General features: G+C 48.0%; 1 protein-coding gene across 4 annotated transcripts in view; it reads right to left on the bottom strand.

Moving 5' to 3' along the window:
* Positions 1 to 27,653, bottom strand: part of AXIN1 (axin 1) — a 64,365-nt gene that overhangs the window by 17,479 nt on the left and 19,233 nt on the right. For 2 of the 4 annotated variants that reach the window (XM_057487733.1, XM_057487734.1), the window contains exons 3-5: positions 25,211 to 25,300; positions 5,253 to 5,393; positions 2,090 to 2,186 (exon numbers count right to left, since the gene is read on the bottom strand). In XM_057487733.1, coding sequence (XP_057343716.1) covers positions 2,090 to 2,186; positions 5,253 to 5,393; positions 25,211 to 25,300 — 328 coding nt within the window. The remainder of the gene's footprint in view (positions 1 to 2,089; positions 2,187 to 5,252; positions 5,394 to 25,210; positions 25,301 to 27,653) is intronic. The other 2 variants (XM_036915992.2, XM_036915993.2) reach the window with 1 other exon arrangement.

Genomic DNA, 27,653 nt, shown 5'->3' with positions numbered 1-27,653 from the left:
GCTCTGTCTTCCCGCTGAGAGTTAGCTGTGACCCTCCAGAACCTGAGGACTCCCAGCTTTTCTCGATTCTGGAACATTCTCCCAGTGACACCTGTGACTCCTGCCTCTCCCTGCCCTCCTCTCCTATCTGTGCCACCTCCTTCTCACCTGTGCCAAGTCTTTCAAGGTCTATACTCCAGCTCACCAATTTTTTCTTTAGGTTTTGTCTAATACTGTGCATAATTTACTAAATTAAAATATGCTTATTTTGAAAAAATTTCAAACTTGCAGAAAAGTTGCAAGAACAATGCAAAGAACTTTTCTCTGAATCTTTTGAGAGTAAGCTGCCTACCTCTGATGTCCCATCACCCGCAGTGTGTTGACGTGCTTCCTACACTGAGGACTTTCAGACGCGAGAGTTCCTGGCCCCAGAGCACACGCTGCCAACCTGCTTTCTGTGCTGTCCCTGCTCAGGCCTCACCCTGAAGCCTGCGATGTGCCTGGCTGAGCTGCCTCTCTGGCCTCCCTTAGTCTCCCCTGGACTTCTATAACCCCCGACTTTTGAAAATTACGAGCCAGTTCTTGTGCAGGATGGCCCTCAGCCCAGGCTGCGTCCTGGCGGCACCTGACGGATGCCCTCCTCCCAGTCCCAGTCCTCGCCTGCCCCGTCCACTGACTCAGGAGGCCTGCAGTTCCTCCCCCGAAGCTGCTCTCCCCTTGTATTTTGTGAGGGGCTGGTTGGAACAATGTAACTACCCTGCTCCTCACTGAGCTCTCCACCCTCCACCCCCTCCCCACACTGGCACACACGGACCCCAGCGTCACGGCCACAGCTCATGGTCCATTTGCCTGGGTCTTGGCCAGGGGTGCCCCTCCGAGTAGCTATGTCCCTATCCCCTCACTTTCTAGGCACAGGATGCCCAAGCCCCTCTTCTGCTTCCCCTGCTGTGTCCCAGTCCCGAGTTTAAACATCCATGAGCAGAGCTGCGAAGACACATGTGGTCACCTGCATGGTCAGGTCCAGACTGCTGTAGATAACATGAGTCAGACTGAGCGCCCCGAGGGGTCACCTGCAGCATGCCCGCGTGAAGGCACACCCACACATCACACACACCACCCACAGCACCTCCCCCTTTTCCCTAAGCAGACACCAATACTACCTAGTTTAAGCCAAATCTGTGCCAAGGGTTGCTGGGAGATAACAAAATGCTTGACCACCCTTTCCTCAGAAATAAGGAACACCACACCAACATCCTTTCTTCTCAACTATGTAAGTGATTACTTTTCTCATCTGGAAATTAAAGTATCTGCAGAGAGGCTAACAGACTGTAACCAAGGAATCCCAATTATGGGTGGGCGGGTACATGCAGCGATCCTGTGAAGCATCCCCCTCCCCGGCACAGAAACACCAAGTGAGCTGCACTGGTACCCTTGGAGCAGGCACCGGCTGGATGGAGAACCTACCGTGAGCTTTTCCTGCCTTCTCCTAAAAGTCCTTCCCATTCAAAGTCATGAACCAAAGTAAGAGAAGCTAATTACTCTGCTCACCAAAAAAGGAACTCTTGGCAGGTGGGGGAAGACCGTGACCAGCCCTGCTCTGCTCTGGGCTCCGTGAAGCACCCCCCGTCCACAATCAGGGGAATCGCTACCATCTTATTATTGTCATCCAGGAGGTGAAGCTGAAGTGGCTTTGAAGTCAGGGTACCCCCATGGCGGCTCCCATAGTTCAGCCACAGAAAACCCAGGCCTCTTCCCATCTTCCACAAAGCAGTGCTCACAGTAACTTGGGGCTGGGGCACCAGGAGGGAGTGCCAGGCTCTCCAGCACAGTCGCAGTCAGGCCGCCAGGCAGGGGCTCAGGCCGCTCCCTCACTTCCAAGAGAAGCCACAACTTAATACAACTGGAAAGACACAGCCTGCAAAGTCTCACTGTGTGAGATCACATGCTATGCTTAGAGGCGAGCTGAGTTCACAGGAAGCCGGGCCAGCGCCTTCCCGCCCCCTGGCTGGCCTCACATGGCCCAGGCAGCATTGGGAGAATGGGTGGGCACAGGATCCAGGGGGGCTGGGGAACCCAGGAGATGGAGTGGGGGCTGTGCAGAGGCACTTACAGGAATGTGTGGTAGAGGTCCCCGCCCGTTGGCCTGGACGCTCTCCTGCATCTCGCGGCGGTGCTGCTTGCGGACTCTGTACGGGGGAACCCCATCCCTGTGAGGAGAAAGAGGCAGCCCAGCGTAAGTGCAGATGCAACAGCTCAACAAAGCAGGCACACTAGAGCGGGGCAGCACAGGCCGTTTTTCTAAGGCCTGACAGCTAATAATGGTTTTACATTTTTAAAGCAGGGGAGGAATGTATGGCAGCGACTCTGTGGCTACAAAAGCCTAAAATATTTACTACTGGTCCTCTACTGAAAACGCACTTTATGGCCTGGGAAGGACAGAGTGTGCCCATGGGGGGCGGGAGCAGTTCTCTAAACAGACCAGAAATGACAAGGACAGTCCAGTGGGTGGCCAGGACAACCTAGATCCAGCTGTAAGAAATCTTCAAGGTTCTACCATTCTGCTTTCATTCTGGGATAAATAGGTAAAGCAGCAGCATCTCTCCAAGGGATACTCATATTGGTCTTCCTGACATAAATTTTAGTTATGAAACCTTTCTAAAGATTTTTTAACATGCAAGTCTAGTTATATACTGTCTTCAGTAAAACTGAATACACACTCAAGATAGATGCCACGTTTAACACATAATTCACTGCACATATGCAAGCCCTAAAAACTCTCCAGTCCTCTCCCTGCTATTTAAAAGCTACTCTGGGAGCACAGCTGCTAACAGGAGCCGGAGTGACACAAAGAGGCCCCCAGGAACAGGATGCCTAGGGACTTGCCCCTCTCTCCAGAGGGGGCAGAGCACAGCTGTGTGGGTGGTTCCTCATCCCTTACCTCCTTCCCTAGCACTGCCCCCAGGGGAGGTGAGCACGGTCTCAGGGCGGGCACAGCCAGAGCAGCACGGCTCTTACTCGACAGCAGGATGCAAACACAGCCACGACAGCTCCTGACCTCACTTCATTACCTGCTGGACAGCTTAGAGAAGCTGCCAGTTCACCTCAGCACCTAGCACATGGCTGCTGGTCCTGGCCCACGTCCCAGGCACCCATCAGCTCAACAGTTTCATTGACAGGTAAGGCTGCAATATTCTCCTAAAAACATGCACCTTAGAGGCTGGTCTGGGCGGAAAGGGCGTGCCTTGATTCAGAGCAGGGCAGAGCGAGGCTGTCATTGCCTTGGAGGTCTGTGGCTGTCAGGGTAACAGCTGGGCGCTGCAGTGCTCATGCGGACGGGAGTCAAGGAACAAGTGAGTCAAATGCATTTAAAGTGCCTTTACATGCCCTAAAGGTTTTGTTCGGGTGTCTTGAGCCACCAACTGATTTGTGTCTCCTACACTTTGACCAGACACTTAAAAACTACCAAGCCACTAGATTAGGCACTGTACTCAGACATCTATGTCCAAAGTGAATGGACTATAAAACTGTCAATTTTGTCATGTGATTGAGAAACTGAATGCAACTGCCCCCAGTAGAAGTAATTCAGAGGGAACGCAATCTTACTTTTTGCCTTTGATGTACATTAAAATATCCGTCACAGTTTTAGATTTCAAATTCTTGACTATCCCTGCATTTCCGAGTTTCAGATTAAGGTGAATAGAACATCAGAAGAAGTGTATTTTAAAAATTTTAGATCCCTTTAGAACACATATGTCCTTTTCTTGGAGACTAGAATTAGAAGACTTATTAGGCAAGTTATGTGGGCAAATTAACTTTCGCTACCTTTCACGTGATGTTTTTTATTTACAGTTGGTACTGTCTGAAACCCAAGGAATTTCAAATAAGAAGTTGATAAAAACATGTCAACATTTTATCTGAAAGATTCAACACACAGGGGAATAAAAAGGATCGGTGAGAATACCATGCACAAAGCCCAGTCCGCAGGGACAGAGCCAAGCCGTGATGTCACCCCGTGTGGTCATCGGAGGGAGAGAGCATGAGCCAAGACCCACACGATGCAGGGCGGCTGGATTTAGTCCAACAACAGCACATGAGGGCCTGTTTTGTGCAGTGAAATTCAGGAGGAATGCTTGAAGGCAAAGGCAAAGGGGGCACAGTCTATGAAACATGTGCACCCACAGAGACAGACCTGACTCTCCAAACTCGTCACATTAAGAAAGAGCCAGGTGGGGATGACGTCCCCTGGACCCGCTGACAGCCGCTGCTGGGAGTCCTGGCAGTGCCCCCAGGCAGTCTCGGGAGGAAAGGGTGCCTGCATATGGCTGCTGGAAGGCTCACACCTGCTCGCTGTCACTGCCACGGCTTCCTCCCGGCCCTGACTTGGCTGGAGGGCACCCAGGAGTCAGCCCCCAGCCCTGGGTGCCAGCCCTGGCCAGAATCTTCTCAGCAGTGGTGGTCAGATGGTGAATGGCACATGGACCAAAAGATGGGCAAGTCTGATATTCATGGACAGCCAAGTCAAGACTCCAAGTGACCTCTGCAGGCTGGATGTCACAAGAATGTAGCCCAAACTTCTAATGTGCACGTGGGTCCCAAAAAGCCACTGCCAAAGCAAAGGTGTCAGAAAACAAGCACCTTCCCCAGAGGGAGGGATACCCCAGAGAGGATGGTAAAAACATGACCGAGGGACACTGAGGCAGCCCTGGAGGGTCCCTGATCATCTGGGCACCAGGGCCAGGACAGAACCAGCTGCACCAACTTCCCCTTGTGTTCCCCTCTTCCTGTCCCCTACACTGGGCAGGTAACAGGTACTGCTCCCCTGATGTGACCATTCCTACACTTTAAAAAGGGAAAGCACAGGACAGTACTGAAAGGAACACCTGAACAGCGACTCGGCCTCTCAGGGATGGGCCAGGGTCACCAGGGCCCAGCTAGGCAGTTGCCCCGTGGGGTTGCCATCTTTAAAGGGCCCGCAAATGATGAGAACCACGAATCAAATCAGAACCAAAGCACTCCAAACGGGGCAGGTCTGCCAGGTGTCTCAGCTTCGGCCCTCAGCTTTGCCCCTTTCAAAGGTTCCCGCTGCCTCAGCCTCCGAGAGAAGCAACCAGTGCGAAGCTCACTCAGTATATGCTCGGGTTTTTACAACACTTCCTGCACCACGCCTTCTATGCACATCAGATGCTCTGACCTTAAGTTGTGGGGAGGACCACCAGACCGTTCCCATGAAGACAAAGCCCCTGCCAGGCTCAGTCCAGGCAGGCAGCACTTACACGCTGCTGTCGGTGAGGGACAGGCTGTCTGCATCACTGGACAGGCTCTGCTGCTCACTGTCATTGGCACTGGTGGCTGGGGCGAGGGCATAGCCAGAGTTGACATAGTAGGGGTTGACGGGCTCCCGCCAGGATCCATACCTGCGAAGAAGGAGGGCATGTTAGCAGTGGCCCAACAATATGCTGTCATGTTAATCATGTTTTCAGATTCATCTGGTTATCCTAATAATACGAACTATGAATGCAAAGAATTCAGAAAAAAGAGCAGAAATGGCTGGCATCTCCACTCTGCCTCCCTCCTGCTGCTCTTCCCAGAGGGACTGGTTAAGCCCATGGCATCTCCCAGACCTGTCCTCTGCATCTAAGCGAACGAGTAAGTGAACACACCCATTAACACGTGGGTTAGCGTTTTCATACACATAACGAGACACAGAACATGGCTGTCCTGCTCTTTTCTCTCTGAAAGAGCACAGCTTGCAGACTTGTTTGCCGCAAACTAAACCCAACCTCCCAGTGTTGGTAGGAGCTGTGGAGGCAACACGGGTGCCCACTACCTCGTGTGGCCCTCACAAGAGCCTGACGACAGTTGCTCACAATCCCCTGCACAGAACTCACTCTTGTGCCACGGCTGAGAACTGCCACAGGACAGCACTTGGGGGACGGCAGGTGAAGGCATGTGTGGCTTTAACAGAGGCTGCCCCACTGCCTCTGGTCACCTCCTACCAGGGGCAGTGACCACCCTCACTCCCTGGTGGGATTCGCTGCCCCTTGTCATGTGATTACCCAGAAAATGACGCTTGGTTCTCATCGGTACTTCTCTGATTGATGCTCGGGCTGGTGGCTTTGGTGTCACGTCATCTCTTCTCCTTTATCTGTACATACCTTCTGTCCGTTTTCTATTGGGCTGCTGAGGCGTTCCTTAGTGATTTAGAGAAGTCTCTAAATACTGTTACTATTATCTCCAGTTATATATCCAAGAAATATTTCTTCCCTAAATGTCACTTTTCTTTCTTTTTTTTTTTACTTTTCTTTTTGATATTGATTTTTGTCATACAAAAATTTTTTGTTTCTATGAAATCAGATTTACCTACCTTTTTCTTTATAGACTTTTTTGTATCTCACATAAGGCAGGCCTTCCTCATTCCAAGAGTAAAAACATTCTTCTATTTTTCTACAAATGTTTCAATAATTTTTTTTTTAAACTTAGATCTTTACTTGAAATGTGTGTGTAAAATCTATTTCACTCCCTTGCATCAAAATGAACATGAGCTATTAGCGCTCAGCGCTAAATACTCCATCTCCTTCTGAGGAATTTTAAGTATGCATTTTCACCACATACCAACTTCTCTCACACGCATCCTCCTGTTGTTGACACTGTCCTGCAGCCCTTGCTCTGCCCACTGATGCTGCAGTCTTGTCAGCCCCAGGCCCACCTGGGGGACCCCCGCCCTGCAGTCTGGACCAGAGCTGCCCCTTTCACAGGATGCCCTTGGACCCCAATGTCCACCAGGTCTGCATGGGTCATGGTCAAGGTAGAAAACGACCCAGAGGTTCTCTGAAGGCTAGGATGTGATGGGGGTTCCCATGTCCAACCTCAGCAATGTGCACTAGGCCTATCACAGCCCCCGAGAGCGAGCCTCACCTCTGAGTGCTGCTGCCCACAGCACCTGAGCGCAGGTACCCCTCAACAGTAGCCTGTGACAACTACTGGGGACCTGGGAAGAGTCACCTCATCCCTCGGTGTGGAAAGAGGGGGGCCCAGGGTGTTTTTAAGGTAAGAGAACCCCCTCGTAGACACCAGTGCCAGATGAAAAGAACCTTCTGGAAGCCCTGATTTGTGCCACACACACACCTCAGAAAAAGGTGGTGGACTAGGCACCTCAGTGCCTTGAGGCCCATCACAGGACATGTGGGGCCAGGCTGGTCAGGCAGCACAGCTGGAAAAGAGGCCCACCAAGCAGGGCCACCTCCCCACAGGCCTCGGCTGCCCCACTCCCGGCCTGAAGCCACAGGTGCAAAGAGAGTGCCAGTCACATGCTCTTCTGATCCCAGCCCCTGAGGGCCCAGCAGTGGACAGGGACACAGCTATGGCTTACTGCCAGCTCGGGGAGCAAGCACTGTCTCTGGGCCACAGAGGGGGCAATGCTCCAAGGCTGGCCACTGTGCAGCATCACCAATCCTTCTGACCTCCCTCTGCAGCCTGAGGGCATCCTTGGAGGCCACTGAGGTGTCCAGTCAGATGAGGACAGCAGCAGGGCTGTGAAGGCTCTTGGGAACGTGTCATATTCAAAGCCTTGAAGGAAGGGATGGGGACATCTTCAGAGACACGTATAGTCTATCCCTGGGTCCTATGTTGTCATGTCTCCTCATCTAGATTACATCTGCTATGTCACATTCTTTGCACTAAGTACCATAAACTATTATTTCTAAACAGCTCTGTTATTCCTCTAGTACTTAAAAAAATTAAACCACCCATATCATTACCATAACAACCACTGTACTGCAATTCAGTGCACATGCTAACTGGTAAACTGCTTTTCACAGTTTGTTACATTTAAGGAAATTAAACTTGGGTAACTTTCTATAAACATCCATTTGCTCAAACAAAAAAAGAGAATTCAAGTTAACAAGGAAAACCTATAATGGGAGAGAAGCCCGATCCCACAGGCCATGCTGACAAGTACAGTGGTCCTACGCTCCAGGCCCCACACCTGCCCACCTTCACCTTTGCGAAAAACCCTCGTGGCAAGAATCACATCCAAGCAGGCCTAAGCCCCTGGCTTCAATTTGGCAGGGACTGTCTATCTCCTCCAAAGGTCCCAGAGGTGTCTTTCATATGTATGGAAGATCCATCTTTGAGGTAATAAGCACGGAAAACATGCATTCTTAATTCTCTATAGCCTCCAGTACAGAGCAAATCCCACTATGACACAAGGAGCTTCAAGTTCAGATGACAAAGGGGAAAAGGAAGACAAGAGAACAGGAAGCAAGAAAAGTTACCTTTCTAAGGCTCTAGACAGTGAGGCGCCTTGGGGTGCAGACCCGTAGTGCTCATGTCCTGCGCAGGACAGTGCTGGGCCTTCAGGGCAGGCCGATGAGGCAAAGAAAGTTCCAGCCAATGTTGTGTAAGAGGAAATGTCACATGAGGCCCTCAGGACCACTCCCTACAGGATGGCGGAACAGGAGGGAGAGAATGTGTGTGCAGACGCAGGCCCGCACTGCCTGGCACATGAATACAGCAAACTTCCCAGGTTGTGCTTGGTGGGAAACCCCCTTCAAAGCCCAGAATAAACCCTCGATGACCCGTACAATGATGCCCTATTGGGCCAGCGTCCTGCCTCTGAGTTGCCTGCTTTCTGTGGTTGCTATTTGCAGGATTTTTGTTTTCCTTCTTTTCAGAATATACTTTTCTATATATTTTTACTTTTATGTGTTTTTGTAAGCAACTAGCCTTTTTAAGACCCAGTTTGACAATCTTTTCTTCATTAGATCACGTGGCCCCACCACACCTGGTGAGACTCCACATCATCCTTTGCCGTCTAGCTGTCATGTGTGTTCTGCACTCTTCTGTTCTCTCTTGCCTTCTTTTGGAATATTTTTCATTTTCCACCAACTCCCCCTAACAAAGCAACCCTTTTACTGTTCTTTTAGAGGTTCCTGCAAAGACTCCAACAGGTACCACCCCTGATGTGTCAAAGTCCAATTAACTGCACTTTACCTCCTCCAAGGTAACACAAGGTTAGAATTTCCTCCTTTCACCTACTCCACATGGAGGTGTCACCAATATCCTGTATTTTAATTCTATATACATCTGACGCCCCACAACACAACACTGACAATCACCTAGAGTTACCCAATTACTTGCCTTTTCCTTTCTGAACCTGGAGTTTCCACCTCAGAGCATTTTCTTTCTGCTTAAAGAATACACTTAATATCTCCTCTAGTAAGGAACTGCTGATAACAACTTTCTTGGTGCTTGTCTGTCTCAAATGGTCTTCATACCCTCTTCATTCTTGAAGGATATTTGCACTGGGTTGAGAGTAATATTTTGTTTCCGTGGAGCTCTTGTGCACTGTTGGGGGCAATGTAATAAAATGGTACAGTCACTGTGGAACACAGTGTGCCAGTTCCTAAAAATTAAAACAGAATCACCACATGATCCCACAATTCCACTTGGTGTATACCTGAAAGAATTGAAAGCAGGGTCTTTAGGAGACATCTGTCAACCCAGGCACTTTGCAAATGTCACTCCTTGGAAGCTGACAAGGTATAGGCCCTGCCCACCTGCTCTGTGGCGCTGGCTGACAGCTCCTCCCACCCCCAGCACCAAACAATCCTTCCCTGCAACCCAGAGGCCCTGCTTCAATTCCAGTCACGACCGCAAGGCCTCACTCAGACTTCCCCACTGTCCCAGCACTGGCCTTTTGAGCCCAGGCCATCACCACATGTCAACTGTGCCATCCCTGTGTCCTTCAACTGGGGTGGCCCCTCAGTATTCATCCTTCCTGTGACATTCGGAGTCTAGGCTAGGTATGCTGTAGCACATCTCACTGTTTCCTCGCAGTGAGATTCACCACAGAAGGGATGCTGTGACATATCAGGAAAAATGTCACATGGGTTGGTCACACTGGGAGCAAGCCAAGTGCCTGCGAAGTTTCCCACTCTAATCTTACTATTTTCCCTTTGTAATTAGCAATTTGTGGAGATATACTTTGAAATTACATACAGACTCCATTAATACCTGATGATTCTCTAACTCCATTATTTGGGGTGTTTTATTAGTCGGCTCTCTGCTGTAAAAAAGACTTCCCTTCCACCCGCTTTTATTTACATTTATTCATGTGCTGTCAGATTTTTATTTTAGCCAGTGCATCACAACCCCCTTTCCTCTCTGCTTATACCCGAGCCTGGCTCTGCTGGTCTGCCACTCTTCCCAGCTCTCTGGGCAGGGGTCCCAGCTCATCCAGCCTCCCACCCCTGCCCTGACAGATTTCCTCCAGGGAGGTGTCTGCTAACTGCATTATCTGGATCCCCATGGCTATCTCTCTCTATATCACATTTGTCTTGTACCCTTGAGCCCTTGGTTATTTTTCATTCAGTATCTGGTTATTCTTGATGGAGGGCCAGATGCTATGCGAAAATCTTGCTAAACCAGCAGCCTAGGATGGCGCTTTCTCTTTTTCCAGAGAAGAGGCATTTGATGCTGGCATGTGCCTAGGGGACTAGGAACCCCCAACCACCGCAACCCAATGTTAGGGACTGAGAGTCAAGGCTGGACTATACAGGCTCTTGGAGGGTCTCCAAGGTGGATGAGCCCAAGAGCTGGCCACGCTTCAGAGTCCACCTCCCTGTGCTGTCTTCACGCTCACTGGGGCTGCCATTCCTTCCTGCCTGGCTGGCTCTCCAAAGGCTTCAAGTTTTTTTTGAAGTAGTTCCCAGCATTCCTAGCTACTTTCAGCAAGAGGTTGGCAAAAGCCACCCGTTTATCCAGAAGCATTGCCCCTCCTTTAAAGTGATCCTGGGAATCCTCTGGACGGAAGACGTTACATAAGCTGCATTCTGCCCAGACGCATCAGACCTCCATCTGCCCAAATGCCCCAAGGCCCCATACAGAGGCTCCTCCAAGCCTGGCCGGCAAGGCCTCACAGAGGACTCAACATCTCAGTGGAGCACAGTAAGCAAGGGTCTTGGATTTTTCACTAAAAAGTTCAGTCATGCATTACATATCCTCACATGATGTCCCTATTTGTTCTCGCACAAAAATGATATCCCAAGTGACTTACCGGTAAGTCCACTCAACATTCCAGAAATGTGCCCTGGGTTCTGTCCTGCAGCAGCTTTGCACGCTCAGTAAGAAGCAAGGCTCGCCTGTTCCCATCACAACACAGCCCACTGCACCACTCACCTTCAGGTTGGTCTGGAGAGCAGGTCAGGGACTAGACACCAATATCCCTAAACTGCCTTTCCTATCAGTAAATAAAATGATGTTTTATTTTTTTTTAATGTTTTCATTTGGTCAAATGTAAGTGTGGTCATATCAAGAATCCCCGAAAATCTTCTTTGCAACTCTACTGGTCCATAAAATCGCACACCCGCCCGTGGGACACTGACCCTCGTCCAGTCTATGTCTCGTCCCACACACAAGTCACTACCCGTGGCGTGTACTCCTCTGGCGGGCAGGCGGCTCCCCGAGGCAGGCACAGCAGCTTCAGAGCCACATCGTGTACAAGACGCTCACTCCCTTGACTCAAGGATGCAGCCCAGCTACCATCTGAGGCTGAGGTGGGAAAGGCACTCGGCTCATTCACTGTCCCCACGCCAGGTGCTGCTGAGGACACAGCCAAGAGAGCATAGCTGGGGACAGGGGGCGGGAGTAGGGGAGGGCAGTTAACAAAGGATTGAGATCATCAGACAGAGAAAAGGAACAGAGACAGGAGGAAATGCGGGATCCACATGTCTTCCTCGACAGGTTGGCCCTGAGGCCCACCTGTCCCGTCAGCACGTTACTGCAGAGCATCTCCTCCAGCCACCACTTCTTGAACCCAGGTTGTGGGAGTCACTTCCATCCTTGGCATCCTTGTGTCTCAACCAAAACCTTTCTGCTCGGTGTCCTGTATACTGGGCTTGGCTGGGCCCTACCTCTGGAGACGTCCTCCTATAGTAAGTCACTGTCCGCTTACCCAATACCTACACCTCACATTTAACTCAAGCCTCACCACATCCAAAGCCCGCATTTGCGTATGGGTGGATGGTCTGGTCTCTGAGGGGCTTCCTGCTCACATGCAGGTACAACCGTGCCATGATGTTGACAGGTAGTCTGCAGCGGGAGCTCTCAGGGTGGGGATGCACCATCCTGTTGAAATCCCTACACGAAAGGATCATAAAGCCTATTCCTATAAAACCATCTCCTCTGTCAAGACCTTTAACTGATGAGTGGAACTGAGTTGCCACCTACAAGATAAAACAAACCATTCTGAATGTGACTGACCAGTATTCCATCTGCTGAAACTGCTTATGTACGGGCAGCATTAAGGAAAACAGGGAGTCAGTTCTGGGAACTTTGTATCTGCTGAAACAGCGTCTTTATGCACAGGATTAAGGAAAACGGAGTCAGTTCTGGGCACTTTCTACCTGCCTACTAGGAGGGAGGCGGGTGGCCGATGCGTGCTGACATAGCTGAGTCCGGCCCTGCTTTCTCAGCCCAGTGCCCCTCAACCCCTCGGTCCTCCTATGTGCAGCCCTGCAGCACGCAGGACCTCAAAACCCAAAAGCCTCTGGACTACAGATGCTTCACGGTCTGAGGTACTATGTTTCTAACGCCCTTGAGAAACTCCAAGAGGGACACTGTGACAGAAGAGGTGGTCTGGCCCAGAGGCTGTAACTTCAAAACCACAAGCCGTGGCGTGGCTCCACCTGCATGTACCTACCCCAGCTACATTCTCTGCCCCTGCCCCTTCCTAGTCTAGAACTTAAAGGCTTCTGGGCTATTAGTTTGTCTCGGTATATTAGCTCTATGACCACAATAATTACAGCAGGTGTCCTTAGTGAGCAGAATCTAATGTCCGTCGATGCCCTGGTCTCTCCTTCCAGGCAATTCTAGAACCCCACTGCAGCCCACAGACTCTTGAGGCCACGGGTCTAATTCCACACATAGACGTGCTCTTAAACCCAGAACACAATGGTTACTCGTTGGCATTTACCCACGCATACCACGTCCTTTACTCTTCACTTCTTTCAGCGTTTCAGGTCTCCCCCTGGGTCCTTCTCTGTCTGCTGGAGCCCCCTTTACAGCACGCAGAGAATTCCCACCGCCCCAGCTGTCTGACCTGCTGCTGCTCCTCGGTGGCCATTCCTTCTCAGCATGTGGTTTTCTCGGGCTTTACTGAGTGCCTTCTAAACGCAGACTTCTCAGCCCCCTTTCCTGTTCTTCCTGGCTGCCCTGTGGGTACCTTCTTCCGGCTCATCCCGTGACTGACTCATTGACTCTTGGGCTCTCTCTTAAATCTGTCCGTGGAATTATTCATTTTGGCCATTGTGTATCTTAATTCCTAAAACTGTCTGTTCACCATGGTAGGTACCAGCCATGCGTGCTACTTAATCAAAACTGTCTAAAATAAAAGTCACGCTGGCCAGGTTCCCAGTGATCGCAGCCCTGGGGCCAGGGGCTGGTGGCCTGAGCAGCCCTGAGGCAGCGCTCCATCCTCACCAGGTCTAGTCCACGAGCACGGCTGCACACTTGACACACTGCTTCTTACCATCTGTCAAGCACATTTTTGATTTCTTGGAATTGAGAGCTTAGCATCTGAAAGGTTGTCTGAGATTCCCAACATCTTGGTAAGGTTTACACTGGTCCCCTGCTTCTGCCGGCTCTCACCGAGGGTCAGTCTGTATGCATCTGGTCATCTTTAGCTGTGGACCAGCTAGTCCAGTGAGTTTTCTCCGCAGGAAGAGCTAGGGATTTGGATGAGGTGCTTTCTGCTAGATACCGGCATCAGCTACACCTAGAATGAGGACCTATTCCTGGGTTGACAGGCTTTTGAGTCCATGTTTCTGGATCACCCAGACTAGTGTGGAAGCATCCCTAGTGTGAAGCTGGGTTTTGTGCCCACTTCCTTCATCTCCACAAAACCATCCCAGTGAGCTCAGACCCTGCCAAGGCTGTCATCAATCTGTACCCACAGAACGAGCAGGCCAGCAGCCAGGGTAGGCGAGGACAGAAGTGCATGTCACCTAGCAACCTCCTGCTGCAGCAGCTTCCACTGACACCAACTCCTCCCCAGAGCCTGGTCCTCACTGAGACAAGAGTCACAGGGACCATGCACAGAAGCCCACACCTGCTATGGCCTTGCAGAGGCAAACAGCTGGCCCTGACCAAGCCTCTAGGGCAACAGATGCTGCTGTAAGCCTAGATCCCTTAGATGAAGGAATGTAAACTGCTGTTTTAAAAACAGCTTTACTGAAGTCTGACCTATCGTACACTGCACATAGTTAAGGTGTACATGATGAGTTGACACACATCCACACCCATGAAACTATTTTGACTACCAAGAAAATGAACTAATCTATCACCCCAAGATTTCCCTGTGCCCCTTTGTAATTCTTCTGTCCAGTCTCCCTCCAAACCTCCCAACTGCTGTCACTGGAGACTTGCATCTTCTAGGACCCACATGAATGGCGTACACAGGTAGTGCATGCTCCCTGTTGTCTGGCTTCACTCACTGGGCACAGAAATTCTGAGGTTCATGCAGGCGACTGCCTGTATCAACCACCTGTGCCTCTTGTGCTTGGTGGTGACTTGGAGGCACCACAGTGCGCCTTTCCGTCCACCTGGCAAAGGCCCTGGCTGTTCCTGGGGATAGGGGTGCACACCTTCTGCAGCAACAGATCGGGTGTGCAGATGCTCCTGAGCGGGCAGAGACTCCCCTCACCCAACATTACCAGTGCAGGGAGTGTGAATCTAGACCCAGTCTGGGTGGTGGGCTTCCAGTCCAGAGCTCTTGTCCACTGCACACAAGGAGCTGACTACTGAGTGAGACGATCACCATCCAGACCCAGGGAGACAGTGCCAGCCTTCAGACAGTGCTGTGCCCAGTGTCCACGTGTGACAGGCTGGCCCTTAGGAAGAAGAAAAGAGGGGCTGGCTTCCTCAAAGAGCAACTCACTCCATAGGCTCCATCTCCTCATATTTTGGAGTCTCCAAACTGACACAGAAATGACCAAAACACAGGCGCCAGAATGATAAGGATGAGCATTTCCTCATTTCAAATTAACCTCTGTACGAAATGCAGAGCACTGACCAACAGTAAGATGTGCTTGTGTATTCTGCGTAGCAGTGAGGATTAAAGTGCATCCTGCCCATAGATTACTTATAAATAATAAAGATATTACTTATAAAATAAGGAACTTACTTTGTATTCAAAGGTCAGAAACTTTATACTAAAAAATCTGATAGAAATCAGGCCAATGTCAGCTATAAAAAATCTCTGTCACGTCCTCCATGCAACATCAGGAAGTTGCCCTCAGCACAAACAAGAGCTGAGGTTAACAGCACCCTCCCTCAGGCCCCCACATGCCCCACTTAACATCGACTGTGGGCTCGCATTAGATGACAGACACTTGGGTCACTGTCCAGGGCAGGGACAGGTGAGGCCAGATGCTGAATAGCCTTCCACACACACAGGGTTTTTGATAAACTCAGAGATAACATGCGAGGGAGGAGATGAAAGGCTGAGCGAGTCACCTGTTGGCACTAGACAGGAGCTTCTGCTTGGCCATGTTAACTGTGACATGATTTCACACTCCTGAGGGGGTTTTATTTATGTTTATTACACAGCTGGTGCACCCCACCCACTGTGAATGAGCGCTGAATTGCACAACACATCAAAGGCCCTTTAGGGTTAAACTCAGTAAGAGGAGGATGTGTGTTCTGTGGGAACAGGACACAGAGTGCTGAGTGGCCACTGGGTGGCACTCACACCTACCTTGCCAGAGTGGACGGTAGAGAACCCCAGCTCTGGAGTGGCCCCCAGAGCTACATCCTCCTGCATCACCACCTGCTGCTACCGAGCTTGGGCAAGTCACCACGCCTGTCCCACAAAGCACAAAGACAAGTCACTTCTTTATAAGGGTTATGAGTGTCTTAGGCAATAGCACACACAAAGCACTTGCCAAGGGCTGACATATGATGCAGAAAGCCCTCAACCATGCTGTCCTGGCAGTGTCCCTCCCACCAAGCAGGACAAAGCCACAGGTTCCAGTTAAACCCCACAATTCCAACTAACTTTCTGTGCGAGTCAGTGCAAATGCTCAGCGAAACAGATTCAAGGCTCCAGAGTCAGAAGAACATCATGCTCACGGGACCCCAAACACTCGTGAATTTAAAGGCATGCCACCACTGGGCCACAGCTGGTATGACAGTCACAGAAGAGAAGGTGAGCAGGCTGGGGTCCCACCCTGAGTCATTATCTCTTTGCCCCGATTCTTATATGTACTATGCTACTCAAAGCAATAAGTCTTTAAAATAACTGTTGAAGATCCACACTGTGGGTAAAATTAGGATCCCATTTCATGGAGGTAAAAAAAAAGACACATGTGCCAAGAAGACTGGAAGGATCTACAGAGAACAGTGCTATCTCTGAGCAGGGGGGTATCAGATAATTTTTTGCTTGTCTTATTTTCTGCACCAAATATATTTCTTATGTAACCTTGCCGGTAATGTGTCTCTGTATGTGATCTTGGCAGAGCAAGATCACATACTGAAACATATTGAACAATATATATGAAGAGTATTTTGAAAATTACTAAGTACCATGCAAGCCATTTAGAGAGCTTACTAGTGAGAGCTCAAACACAGGGAGTGAATAGAATGAGAGCGCCGTCCTTTCTGCCAGAGCCCACAGGGATATTTCAATCAGCTGTACCCTGCTCACTGCCAGCTGCTTAAATGTCAGTTAAAGTCCCTTCAGCACCTGGACTTATAACAGTGTTTCATATTAGATTTTAGGTTCACAAAGATCTGATGAAGAGGAATTTCATGTGATAGTGCTCAAAAAGTGGAACAGAAAGAAAATGTTTTACACAACCTGTTGTCATGATTTTTTAATAAATCGTTCTCATTGCACTGATGGGGATCATCAGCCTGTACCCAGCATTGCCCTCCCCTGGATACGCCAATCCTGTACTCCAGCCCTGACCCCTCAAAAAGACGCGCCAAGATACCCACCAGTTCTAAAGAAGTGCCAATCACACTTCAAAACTCAAATAGTCACAACTGCAGTAAACATTTAGAAGTGGCAACTTCCAGCAAACTCCAGGCAATTTAGAGTAATTTACTGAGATGCTATCTTCACCCACCCTCGGAAGCCTTTCAACCTTGAGCTAGAGAACCACAGGAGATTCTAGACATGGGCCGTTGCTGATTTCAAAATGGCAAATCACTCGTTAAGACTCCTAATTTCTCTAACACAGGTCTTAATCAGTCAATAGCCCAAAACTAGATGCAGAGGCTTAATGGGTGCAACCCCAAGATCCCACACAATTTCAGGTAAGAGACTAATTCTCAGCATTGAAGCTACAAGACCAAAGCAGTGACTTTTTAAAAACATGGCTTATTAAAAATTTTAAAGTACACTTATGAATGTAGTCACAATCAAAATTATAAAATTATATTAATAAAATTGTACAATGTGTTCCCTTGAAGTAACTCAGAAATCACAATTTTCCTTCACAGCATCACCAGGTAAATTTCAAGACCTCTAAGCTGATGGCCCTAACACCTGCAGGACACTCATGTCTAGTTCCCTCGACTCTGAGCACATAAAAGAAGCTACTGTGCAGAAAGTAAAAACCTGAGGGGAAAGAAAATCTCTAGGTATTTTGTTTTTACGAGAGTTATGTGGTTTCTCTGCTTCTAAGTTTTCTTTCATAAGAAATGTTTTAAAAGGATTGTCTGTCTTAAAGGAGTTTTACTTTATTCTATCCAAATGAAGTTAACAGGACCACCTCATGAGAAAACCAATCTGTGTAGGACACATCAAATGTTTCTACATGTACACAGAATTGGGCTCCTTTTTGTTCACCATGGAAATGTTTTATCTTTAAAATATCTCCAACACAACTCCACATAGCACAAAACTTTACATCCCAAAGCAAATGGAATTTCAAAGAACTAAGGGAGCAAGTCCAACATTCCTCAGATCCTGTTCCTTTCCTCACTCGTATCGCCAACAAAGTGCGTCTCTGCCGCTGGCCTAACCCCAGCCCAACTGCTATCTCAGATCTTAGTGCCAGGCCTCAGCAGGCCAGGCTCAATGCCACCCTCTCCACACCTGCAGAGGCCGCCTTGAGGGTGGGGCATGGCCACACCGCTAGGAACCCAAGGACCAACAGATGGGAGCCACAGCTGGAACTCCAAATGGGGCGGGGAGGGCTTCAACAAATGTGCACCTCCAGGCCTTTGTTCTCTGCCTCTCCAGCAACAGTGTCAGTGACATGTGTTAGGAAAGAGTATAAAACCTAAATGTGATTTATTCCCACTAGGATGTTTAAACATTTTAACAGTAAGGTATTAACAAAGGGCCACGTGGTGGAAGCCGCTCGGGCTGAGAGTGGGGGTGGGGGAATAGATAAGGGCCTGGCAATACCTGTTTGAATTTTTTTTAACCTACCAATAAGAATAAGACAAATGTAAAAGAAAGATATAACGGGCTTAGGTGACGTCCGGGGAAGACTGTGAACCCTGTAGTACTCAGCCAATGAGGAACCAGGGGAGGGACTCGCGCATTAGGAGATAAATTACTGGCGCCAAACTCCACAGGTGTGCCTGCCCACCGGACACCCGATCTTGCAAGACCATCATTAAAGCCCCGCTCTGCTGTTCTCTTTGTCTCCGTGTCCACTTATTGAATTTGGACCAGTGAGTGTGTTTCTCACACATGGGCCCCTCATGTATGGATACTCAGCCTGCGGGAGAGAGCGGACTGCTGAGCACAGCACTCTCCTGCTGCAGGACAGGAAGAGCTGAGGCCACCTGGCACATGTTTGCTGGAGAACGCGATACCTGCCAAGGCCTGAGCATGTTCCTCCTTCAGGCCAGTTAGCTGCGTTCACCCTCTTCCCCAGTAATGAACTCAGCCTCAAATCCATCCAGTCACCGTCACGTGGAATGAAGAAAAACTCTTAAAGGGTCGATAAGAGCAATGTAATTCAAAACACAAAGAAAATCATAAAAATGTTCACAATAATTAGCAAACTCATCTTTATAACTGGAAAATGAATACATATGCAATAGATCTCAAATTTATACTCAGCATATACCATACTCTCTGTGACTGACCAAATTTTTCAGGTCACATCCACTTTTCATAAGAAAATTCCTGCTTTAAAACACATGAAGAATATAAGACTATGTTCACATTAATTGGTAGGTACACAGACACTCTGGAAGGGCACACAGCAAACTGCTCAGATCACTTGTCTCCAAATGGTGAGCTCTGGCAGAGCAGGCAGGCAGTGCTGAGGGAGAACTGGGGGAAGGGGGGTTCAGCCCTTTGAGAAACATGAGAAACATTTGAGCATTTGCTTCGATTTCTGTTTGTGTACCTGTGGAAGAAACGCCACTGCAGAGGACAAGTGACAGGGTCATGGCAAAATAGACCTTCTGCCCAGAGGCCACCTCAAGGCCCATTCAGACAAACAGGGACACCTACGGCAGCCACCTACCCCTCTGCAGACTTTTCTGAAGCCTGTTTTAAAATACACTACATGACCATCTCATATAATCACATATCAAACTCTCAATAAATAACTGATACATAACAATAAGTCAGCCTTGGATTTCTGCTTGCAAGTTAGACTAGTTTATGCAAACCGAAGCACCTGCAAGGACAATTAGGGGAAAAAAAAGACAAAAATGTTTTAATCTGTTTAAAGGCACCAGAGAGCCACTAACGCAGTGAAGCCTTAAGGGGGCAAATTATGAGAGAAAAAGGAGAAAACATTTGGTCCCACTTTTCTCCTTGAGGTTCTCAAATGACTCTGGGGTGAGAACATGAGAAAATTCCAGAACTCTTCAGTGTGTTCCAAGTGCACCAAAGAAGTGGGCCTGGTGAGGACCCTGGGCTTCCACTCGGGGACCCAGTGGGCTGTCTCCCAGGGGAAGGGATGCGTCTGGAAGAGACGAGCCTTCCCAAAGACTAAATAAAGCCCAGCCTCCACTCGGACTGATCCTGATGGAATAAAGTGATGTGTCCCCCACAATAAAGGCCACTCAGAAGGAAAAGTAAACCCTCACTGGAGAAAAGTATGAGTAGGAACTTCAACGATCTCTAAGCTTTTCACATACAATGTCTGGTATTCCGTAAAAATTGCCAAGCATACCAGGAGACAGGGCCAACTGATTAAAAAATGAGAAAAAACAAACAATAGAAACAGAACCACGTACTACACTGATTTTGAAATTATGACATTAAAATATATGTGATTAATACATTTAATAAGTTAAAAGACATACTGGAGAGTCTGAGCAAGGAAGTGGAAATTAAAAAATAAAAGAATAAAAGGAACATTCCAAAACTGAGAAATATAATAATGGAATTTAAGAACTCAATAGATGGGCCTAGTAGTAGAGTACACACAGCAGACAAAGAATCAGTGAACTGCAAGGCAGGTCAGGGAAACATCCAAGCCAACACATGGCCGAGGATAAAAGGACAGAGCACCAAAAGGTTCGGAAAGAGGAGAAGCCTGACATATGAGTGAGTGGTATCACAGAGCAGGGGAGAGGACAGAGGAGAAGCAATACTAGAAGAGCTACTAACTCAGAACTTTCCAAGATTCAGGAAAACCATCAATCCCAGACTCAAAAAGCACTTCAGACTCCAAGCAAGACAAACACACACAAGAGTAAAATTTTAGTAGTTTTATCAAAGACAAAGTGGAAAATCTTAACAGTGGCACCAAAAAGTGACAAATTGCCTTAGAAGGTATAACAGTAAGACCAACACTTAACTTCTCCTCAAGAACAATGTGGACAGAAGACAACAGATGACATCTGTAAAGGATGCAGCCAATCCAGGGTTCTATGCACATCAAGAGCTTAAGTAAAATAAAGACATTTTCAGGTCAAGAGCTTAAGTAAAATAAAGACTTTTTCAGGCCAAAAAAAACCTAAGAATTCAGCACGAGCAAATTTACACCAGAAGAAACACTGAAGAGTTGTTCCACCTATAAGAGAAAAATGATCTGAAACGGGAGCTCAGAGAAAGCAGAAATAAATAAAAAATGGAAAAGGTAAAATTTTGAGTAAATCTAAATGATCATTAACTGTGTAAAAATAGTAATCATGTCTTGTGGAATTAAAAATACAAATAAACACCTGCAAGAACAGCAATGGGGGACAGGTAATTAGAATTAGTTTAAATCCTTTGTATTTTTCTGGTTAGTGATACAAGAACCAGCACGTTATATTTGAATAGTTGAGGTATACAACTTATAATCTCTAGAGTAAAAGTGGTACATAAATGTATGACAAGCTAATAGAAGGGAAATGTGAATAGTAAAAAATACTCGACCAATGCGAAGGAAAGTAAGAGGTGGAAAAATAGAACATAAATACTAAGAGACAGCTTTCAATCCAAATACATCAGTCATTTCATTAACTATAAGTCAAGTTAAATATGCCAGTTAAAAATAGATAATCTGGATCTTAAAAAGCCAACCACATCCAGCTGATAAGCAAAATAAATGTAAGAACATGGGAAAGCTGAAAAGATTGGAAAGCATAAATATCATGCAAATACTAATAAGAGAGAGTTGGGGTAGTTATACTAGTTTCAGACAAAGTAGATTTTAAAACAAAAAGCATTATTAGATCTGAAGAGAGAGATTTCATAATAATAAAAAGGTCAATCCATACAGAATATACAACTCAAAATTTGTATTCATGTAAACTACGGACACAAAACACAAAAAGCAAAACCTGACAGAAATAAAACAAGAAACAGACCCACATTCATATTGGGAGATTTTTGCCAGTTAACTCAGTCTCAACACTCTGTAGTGGTGGCGCTACTGAAACACAGAAGCCACAGCTTGTTTCTGTACATTTAAAAAAGGGAATCAGAATCTCTCACTTCACCTGACATTTTTTTTTTTTTTAACTACCCACTTCTTATCCAAGCAAGAGAACAAAAAGGTGTAGCTGGTGCAGGCTGTGACTGGAATCCACAATGTCAACAGCAGCTTCCTTCAGCCAAGGCGGGATGCCGAGGGTTGACAGGTGGGCCACTCTCAGGTCACAAAGCCCTCAAATTTTGCAAGTCATTCAAGTGTTTCTAATAGCCAGAGTCACTTCAATGGCTATTTACTAAGAGCAGCCTTGCACAACACTATCTCTAGGCCAAGGGATACAGGACAGAGGCACAGTCCCTTCTCCAGGGGCTTTGAGTTATTTCACCATCCTTTTAGTAAGCCTCTGCCATCTCCTGCCACCTCAACAACTCGGTGGTCATCAATCATCTCACATCGTTAAACTTAATGACCATCAGTCCCCATCTTACTTCACCTGGTAGTGCATTTGATTTGATAGCTAACTGTTCCACCTTTCTGAAAATACTCCCTTTATTTGGCCTCCAAGATGCCCCACTCCACTGGTTTCCTCCCACTTCACTGGCCAGGCCAGGTATGCTCGGCTCCTTGCTGCTTCCTTCCCATCCCCAAACTCTCAGCTGGGGTGTCACTGGACCTCCTCTTCTCTCTACCTACATTCACTCACTGGGGACCTCAACAAGGCTGATGGCTCTGAACACCATCGGCACACTGAGGGCTTGAGAGACACAGCCAAAGTTGCAGCAGCCTTTCATTTCAAGCTCAGGACATGTCCAGCCCCTTTGAGCTCCTGTCCTAGCACACTCCCTTCACTTCCTCTGCTCCAGCCACACTGCTTCCCTTGCTTTTCAATTCCTGTTTTCCCTCTGCCTACATCACCTTCCTCCAGGTACACAGTCTACACTCTCACCTTCTTCAGGTTTTGCTTTCCAGTCACCCTCGTGAATGGGGCCCACTCTGACAATTCACTGAAACTGCAAAACTCCCCCGGCCCCTTATTGCCCTCCCTCCTAATACTTGACATACAACTTGTCACCATCTGAAACACTCTACATTTTCTTTATTTTTTCATGTTGTATCTCTCCCTGTTAAAATATAATAAGCTCCGTGAGCAAAGGGATTTTTGTCTGCTTTGTACATACGTTAATCTCCAGCTTCTAGAAGAGTATTTGGCACACAGAGGCACTCAATGAATGAATGAATCTGCATTTCTCTCAGTTCTCCTTTTAAAGGGCAGCTGTATATGGACCACACACTCGAGGTCTCCTATCTGCTCAGACACAGCTCCTCCTGGACACATGGTCACCAATGTCCTTCAAGTTCCTTTTGTTCCCCCAAACCCCCCAAACTGTGATTGTAAGGTAAATTCTAGCCGGAATAAGCAGGCAAAGAGAGATACCAAAGGGCCAGGTAATTTATTTAAATACCCCCGGGTGAGGTTCTGTGGCCTTCTTGCCAGAGGCCAGAGAAGTCACACACGGTTAGGGAGGTGGGGCGCTTATAAGGGATTAGGAGGGGGAGGAGTGGGCAAGCTATCCTAGGGGGTGTTGAGAGGTACGATTGGCTAAAGGTGACATAATAGTCAACTAGTAACTTTTTTCTTTTCCAAGAGGGAGGAGGCTGACATCTGGGTCTTGGCACATCAGGGTGGAATTCAGGGAGAGCTGTCCCCTTTCCATATACGGCATGGACTTTGGGGTCTGGTCTGTTCTCCCCCTATGGCATCTCTGTGTTCTGTTTGCATGTCCTTGTTTTTCCTTTCTCCAGCCTAACAGTGATTATGTAGCAGTCCATTACCAGGACAAGGACCCGTGTCCTGTCTAAGATGAACCAACAGTCCTCAAGAAGATCCAAGAAGAAAACCAAGAGTTACTCAAGAGTGGGAAGTAGCACACATGTCCATCCCAAGACACAAACCCCTCAGCCATGTCCAAGACAGCAAGCCTAACACACAGAACAAAGGTGCTCCTTTATAAGTTATGTGTACACATATGATTTTTATTCACTGAGTGATCTAAACGTTACAAAGGCATCCCAAATGAATTTTCACTACAACAGGAGAGCCCTTGCACAATGCTATCACCTGAGTCACATTCTTATGCCAATCACATCAGACCTCCCCTAAGCAGCATGCTGCACCACCTCTCCTTTTCTTTTCTGAATTCTTCTCTTACTTTTGTGTTTAAATGGGATAAGTTTCACAAACCCTGCCTAGCTCTATGATCACAGAAACAAAAGCAGTCTTTCCCCCACATTTATGCAGGGCTTCTTGGCAATAACCAACCACGCCTCCCTGTTGAGGGGCAGGTAGGGGACATGATGCTAAAAACAGGGATTACTTGAATGACATTTACGGGGAAATTAGACCCTCAGGGCCCAGTTCTCCCCGACACCCCTGTAGGACACAAGAGAAAGAGTCTCTGTAAAAATGAGTATGAAAGGCTACTGATGTAGGGAAATCAGGTACAGGGGAAAACAGTCATGGGGATTACATCTGTAAACCACAAAATTAGGTCAAAGTCTGTATTCTCACCTGGGAAACCCCAAATTCCTTCATCTATTTTAGTGCCAGAATCCAACAGACAGCCCACACACGAGGAAATCTGAAGTGTCCCTCTCAGGGGGGAGCCAATCACCACAGAGAAAAGACCTACACATAACAGGGATCCCCAAGCAAAAAAGTCAGCTGGCAGTCTGAACACCCCAACCGTATCAACCACAGAAGGCCCTGCCCCACACAGCTTCCCGCCAGGGTCTCTAGTGCCTCACTGTTCAACAAGGAGTGTTAGGCAGGAAAATATGTATGAGCGGGTTGGAGAAAGAATTAAGGCCAGTAAAGCCCACTAAAAGGGACTCTAAGAGTTAACCAGTTAAAACTGGATATCCAGAAAAGACCCAGAGTTAATGAGTTAATGAGTTAATCAGTTAAACCTCAAAAAGGCCAGGAGCAACTTGGCATGGAATTTTTGAATATTCCCCAGATAAAGAAGGGTATCTCAGCAGAGCCCCGTCTTTATTGTGTTAATCATGCAGGCCCAGCTTACTTTGTATTTTTAACTTTACCTATATGCTGTTTTTCCTCCTTCAGCCCTATCAAGTAATTTGCAACCTGGGCAACTAATTTCAAGCAGGCCCAGCTGTACACAACATAGTAAAAGGCAGGAAAGATTCCAACTTAAAGATAACATTGCATTTTAAGACCCAGGAAGTTAAGAAGATTCTTTTTTTTTTTTAATTTTATTTTGGTATCATTAATCTACAGTGACATGAGGAACATTATGTTTACTAGACTCCCCCCATCACCAAGTCCCCCCCACATACCCCATTACAAGGAAGTAAGATTTTTAACTTACTCTTTAGCAAACAGACAATAACTCAGCCCACCTTGGGGGCCAGGCAGGCAGTCTTTTTTGATATGTTCCCAGACCAAGAAGCCAGTACCTCTGGGAGAAATCAGAGAAGTAAATTTGTGTTAACTTAATTTTAAATATTTGGGGACCACTTAACAAGCCCACACCCCCAGCCCTTTGTCACATTCCTGAAAAATCCTTAAAAGGAGGAACCTCCAACCTTTCGGTGTGCTCCTCTCTCTGGGGTCACCCTCACTTCATAAGTGCATAACTTTGAATTTTTCCCAATATTTCAGAGCTCCTCTCTCTGAGGAGGCCTGTACTTTCTAAATGCGTAAACTTCGATGGGTAAAATTGAAGTATTTCCAGAATATCTCACCTGGCTTTAGTGCATCTGCATATCAACAGGCGTTCCTCAGGGGTGGAGAAAGCAGTTCATCTCCATATCAATGGATCATTACCTGGGCAACAGAGGGCTTATCTGAACCTGAGAAGTTAGGGGGAAGTCTTGCTTGCTTCTCGCAGAGCAGGAAAGAGCCGGCCCCTGGCTGCAGTTTGTAAGCAATAAACAGGTTTTAAACTTTATTTCTCCCTTTGACTGATTTCTGTTTTAGAGGTTATTTTGCCCTGTGATTTCCTCTCCCCGTAGTTACATCTGGCAGTAGTCGGCAGGATCTCTGAACCCCAAATCTGTTAAAATCGGTGAGACCTATGGGAGGGCTGCCCCTAGAGATGGTGGGGAGATGCCCAGAAGCCCCCTGTGGATGGTGGGGAGGCCCCAGTGGATGCAGTGGCACAGGGTACAGCTTCACTTATTATTATCCCCCCATCTGTGGGGCTTCCAATTTGGGAGCCCCTAGTGGGGAATTGGTCGAGGGTAAAGTACCTTTAGAGGCGTGGGGCCTTCCCTGGGAAAGGGTGGAAACACCAAAAGCTGCAGAATTAAGTCCTCTGTGAGTTGGAAGACTGCTTGGAGACCCTAGGGGGCCGTGTAGTGGCTGGCATTGTAGGGTCTCTTTTCATCAAGATAGTGGAAAATGTTATACAGGAGAAAGAGAGGATTATTGAGAGGGTTAGCGAGGAGAGAGAGGAACTCAGACGGGAGAGAGACACACTTCAGCATCACTTGGAGGAGCGGGGCGATAACCTATGGGGTGCTGTTAAGGAAGAGAGTTACTGAAAAGGCAGGTCACACTCCTGGAAGATTCCTTAGCAGCCGTGAAGGGGGAGGCTGTGGGGGAAGCAGAGCAAAGAGTGGTGCCTTCAGCCCCAGAGATGGAGGAGGAGCTGGGGGGAGAAGAGGAGAGGCGGGGCTATGGGCCGATCTGCAACCGAGGCCACCGCTGGAGGTACCATCCTCTGTTTTAAAGGCCCGCCTGGCTGTAATTAAGAAAATAAAAATGAAACAACCACGGCAGACTCCTCAGGGGGAGGAGCCACCTCCTCCCCAGGTTGTGGAGCACTCCATGCTCTGCCCCTATACCCAGGATGAGCTGGTGGACATGAGCGTCCAGTACAGGCAAAAGCCACTGGAATCTCTGCCTACACAGCTTTTACTTCTCTGGGATATGGGGATGAAAGACATTGTTATTTCAGGTACTGAGATGAGTAGAATGGCTTCCCTGACAACTCACCCTTCCCTCCCGCAGTGGTTGCAAAATGCCCATCATGCCTCAGGGAATCAGACACACCTGGAATGGCTGACAGCTGCCATCAGGGTAGTTTGGCCTAATTGGGGTGATTCACCGTATTTTCCCAGTAGTTGGAAAACGTATGCAGTATTTGGAAAAGGTACTGCAGGAACTGGGCATGAAACGTATCATCTATAATATGGACCCCAGGACCCCGATGAGAAAGTGTTTGCTGTAGGAATGAGAAACCTGGTGCTGCACACAGCTCCCACATCTCTCCTTGGGTCCCTAGTGACTACTCTTGCCCCCACACAGGGCAACCTGTATGTGAGGCTACGTGTACTTCAGCAGATCTGGGGGAGGTGGAAACAATAAGGGCATGGAAGTAAGTACAGGCTACGAATGAAAATAGAGGTGCAAAAGGCCCTGTGAAAGACTCGAGGACCCAGATGTGGGTTGATTTGATAAAGGCTGGGGTAGTGAAAGAAAAACTTGATGGACAGTCCAATAGAATCTTGCTGGAACTGTGGCACCAATTAAAGCCAGAGCAGCAGTTCCAGCCGCTGAGGTCCAGGACATGGAAACCAGAGTCAAGGCCTCATGCCCGGCCTGTGTCCCTGCAAAACTTCATGGGAGACAGTACTCAGGATTCGCCTGGGCCCTCAGACCCACAGGAGGACGATTGGGCATCACGGTTCAACTGAGGGGGGTCAAAGTCCCCACCTTTGGGGACATGGTGGGGACCGGAGGCCACATGTAGAATTAGCAATTCATTGGTTCCCTGTGAATGTACATGTCCTGGCGCTGGTGGACAC

Source organism: Manis pentadactyla, chromosome 10, assembly GCF_030020395.1.
Source record: "Manis pentadactyla isolate mManPen7 chromosome 10, mManPen7.hap1, whole genome shotgun sequence".
NCBI classification, from domain to species: Eukaryota; Metazoa; Chordata; class Mammalia; order Pholidota; family Manidae; genus Manis; species Manis pentadactyla.
This window is presented reverse-complemented; position numbering and strand designations above follow the sequence as displayed.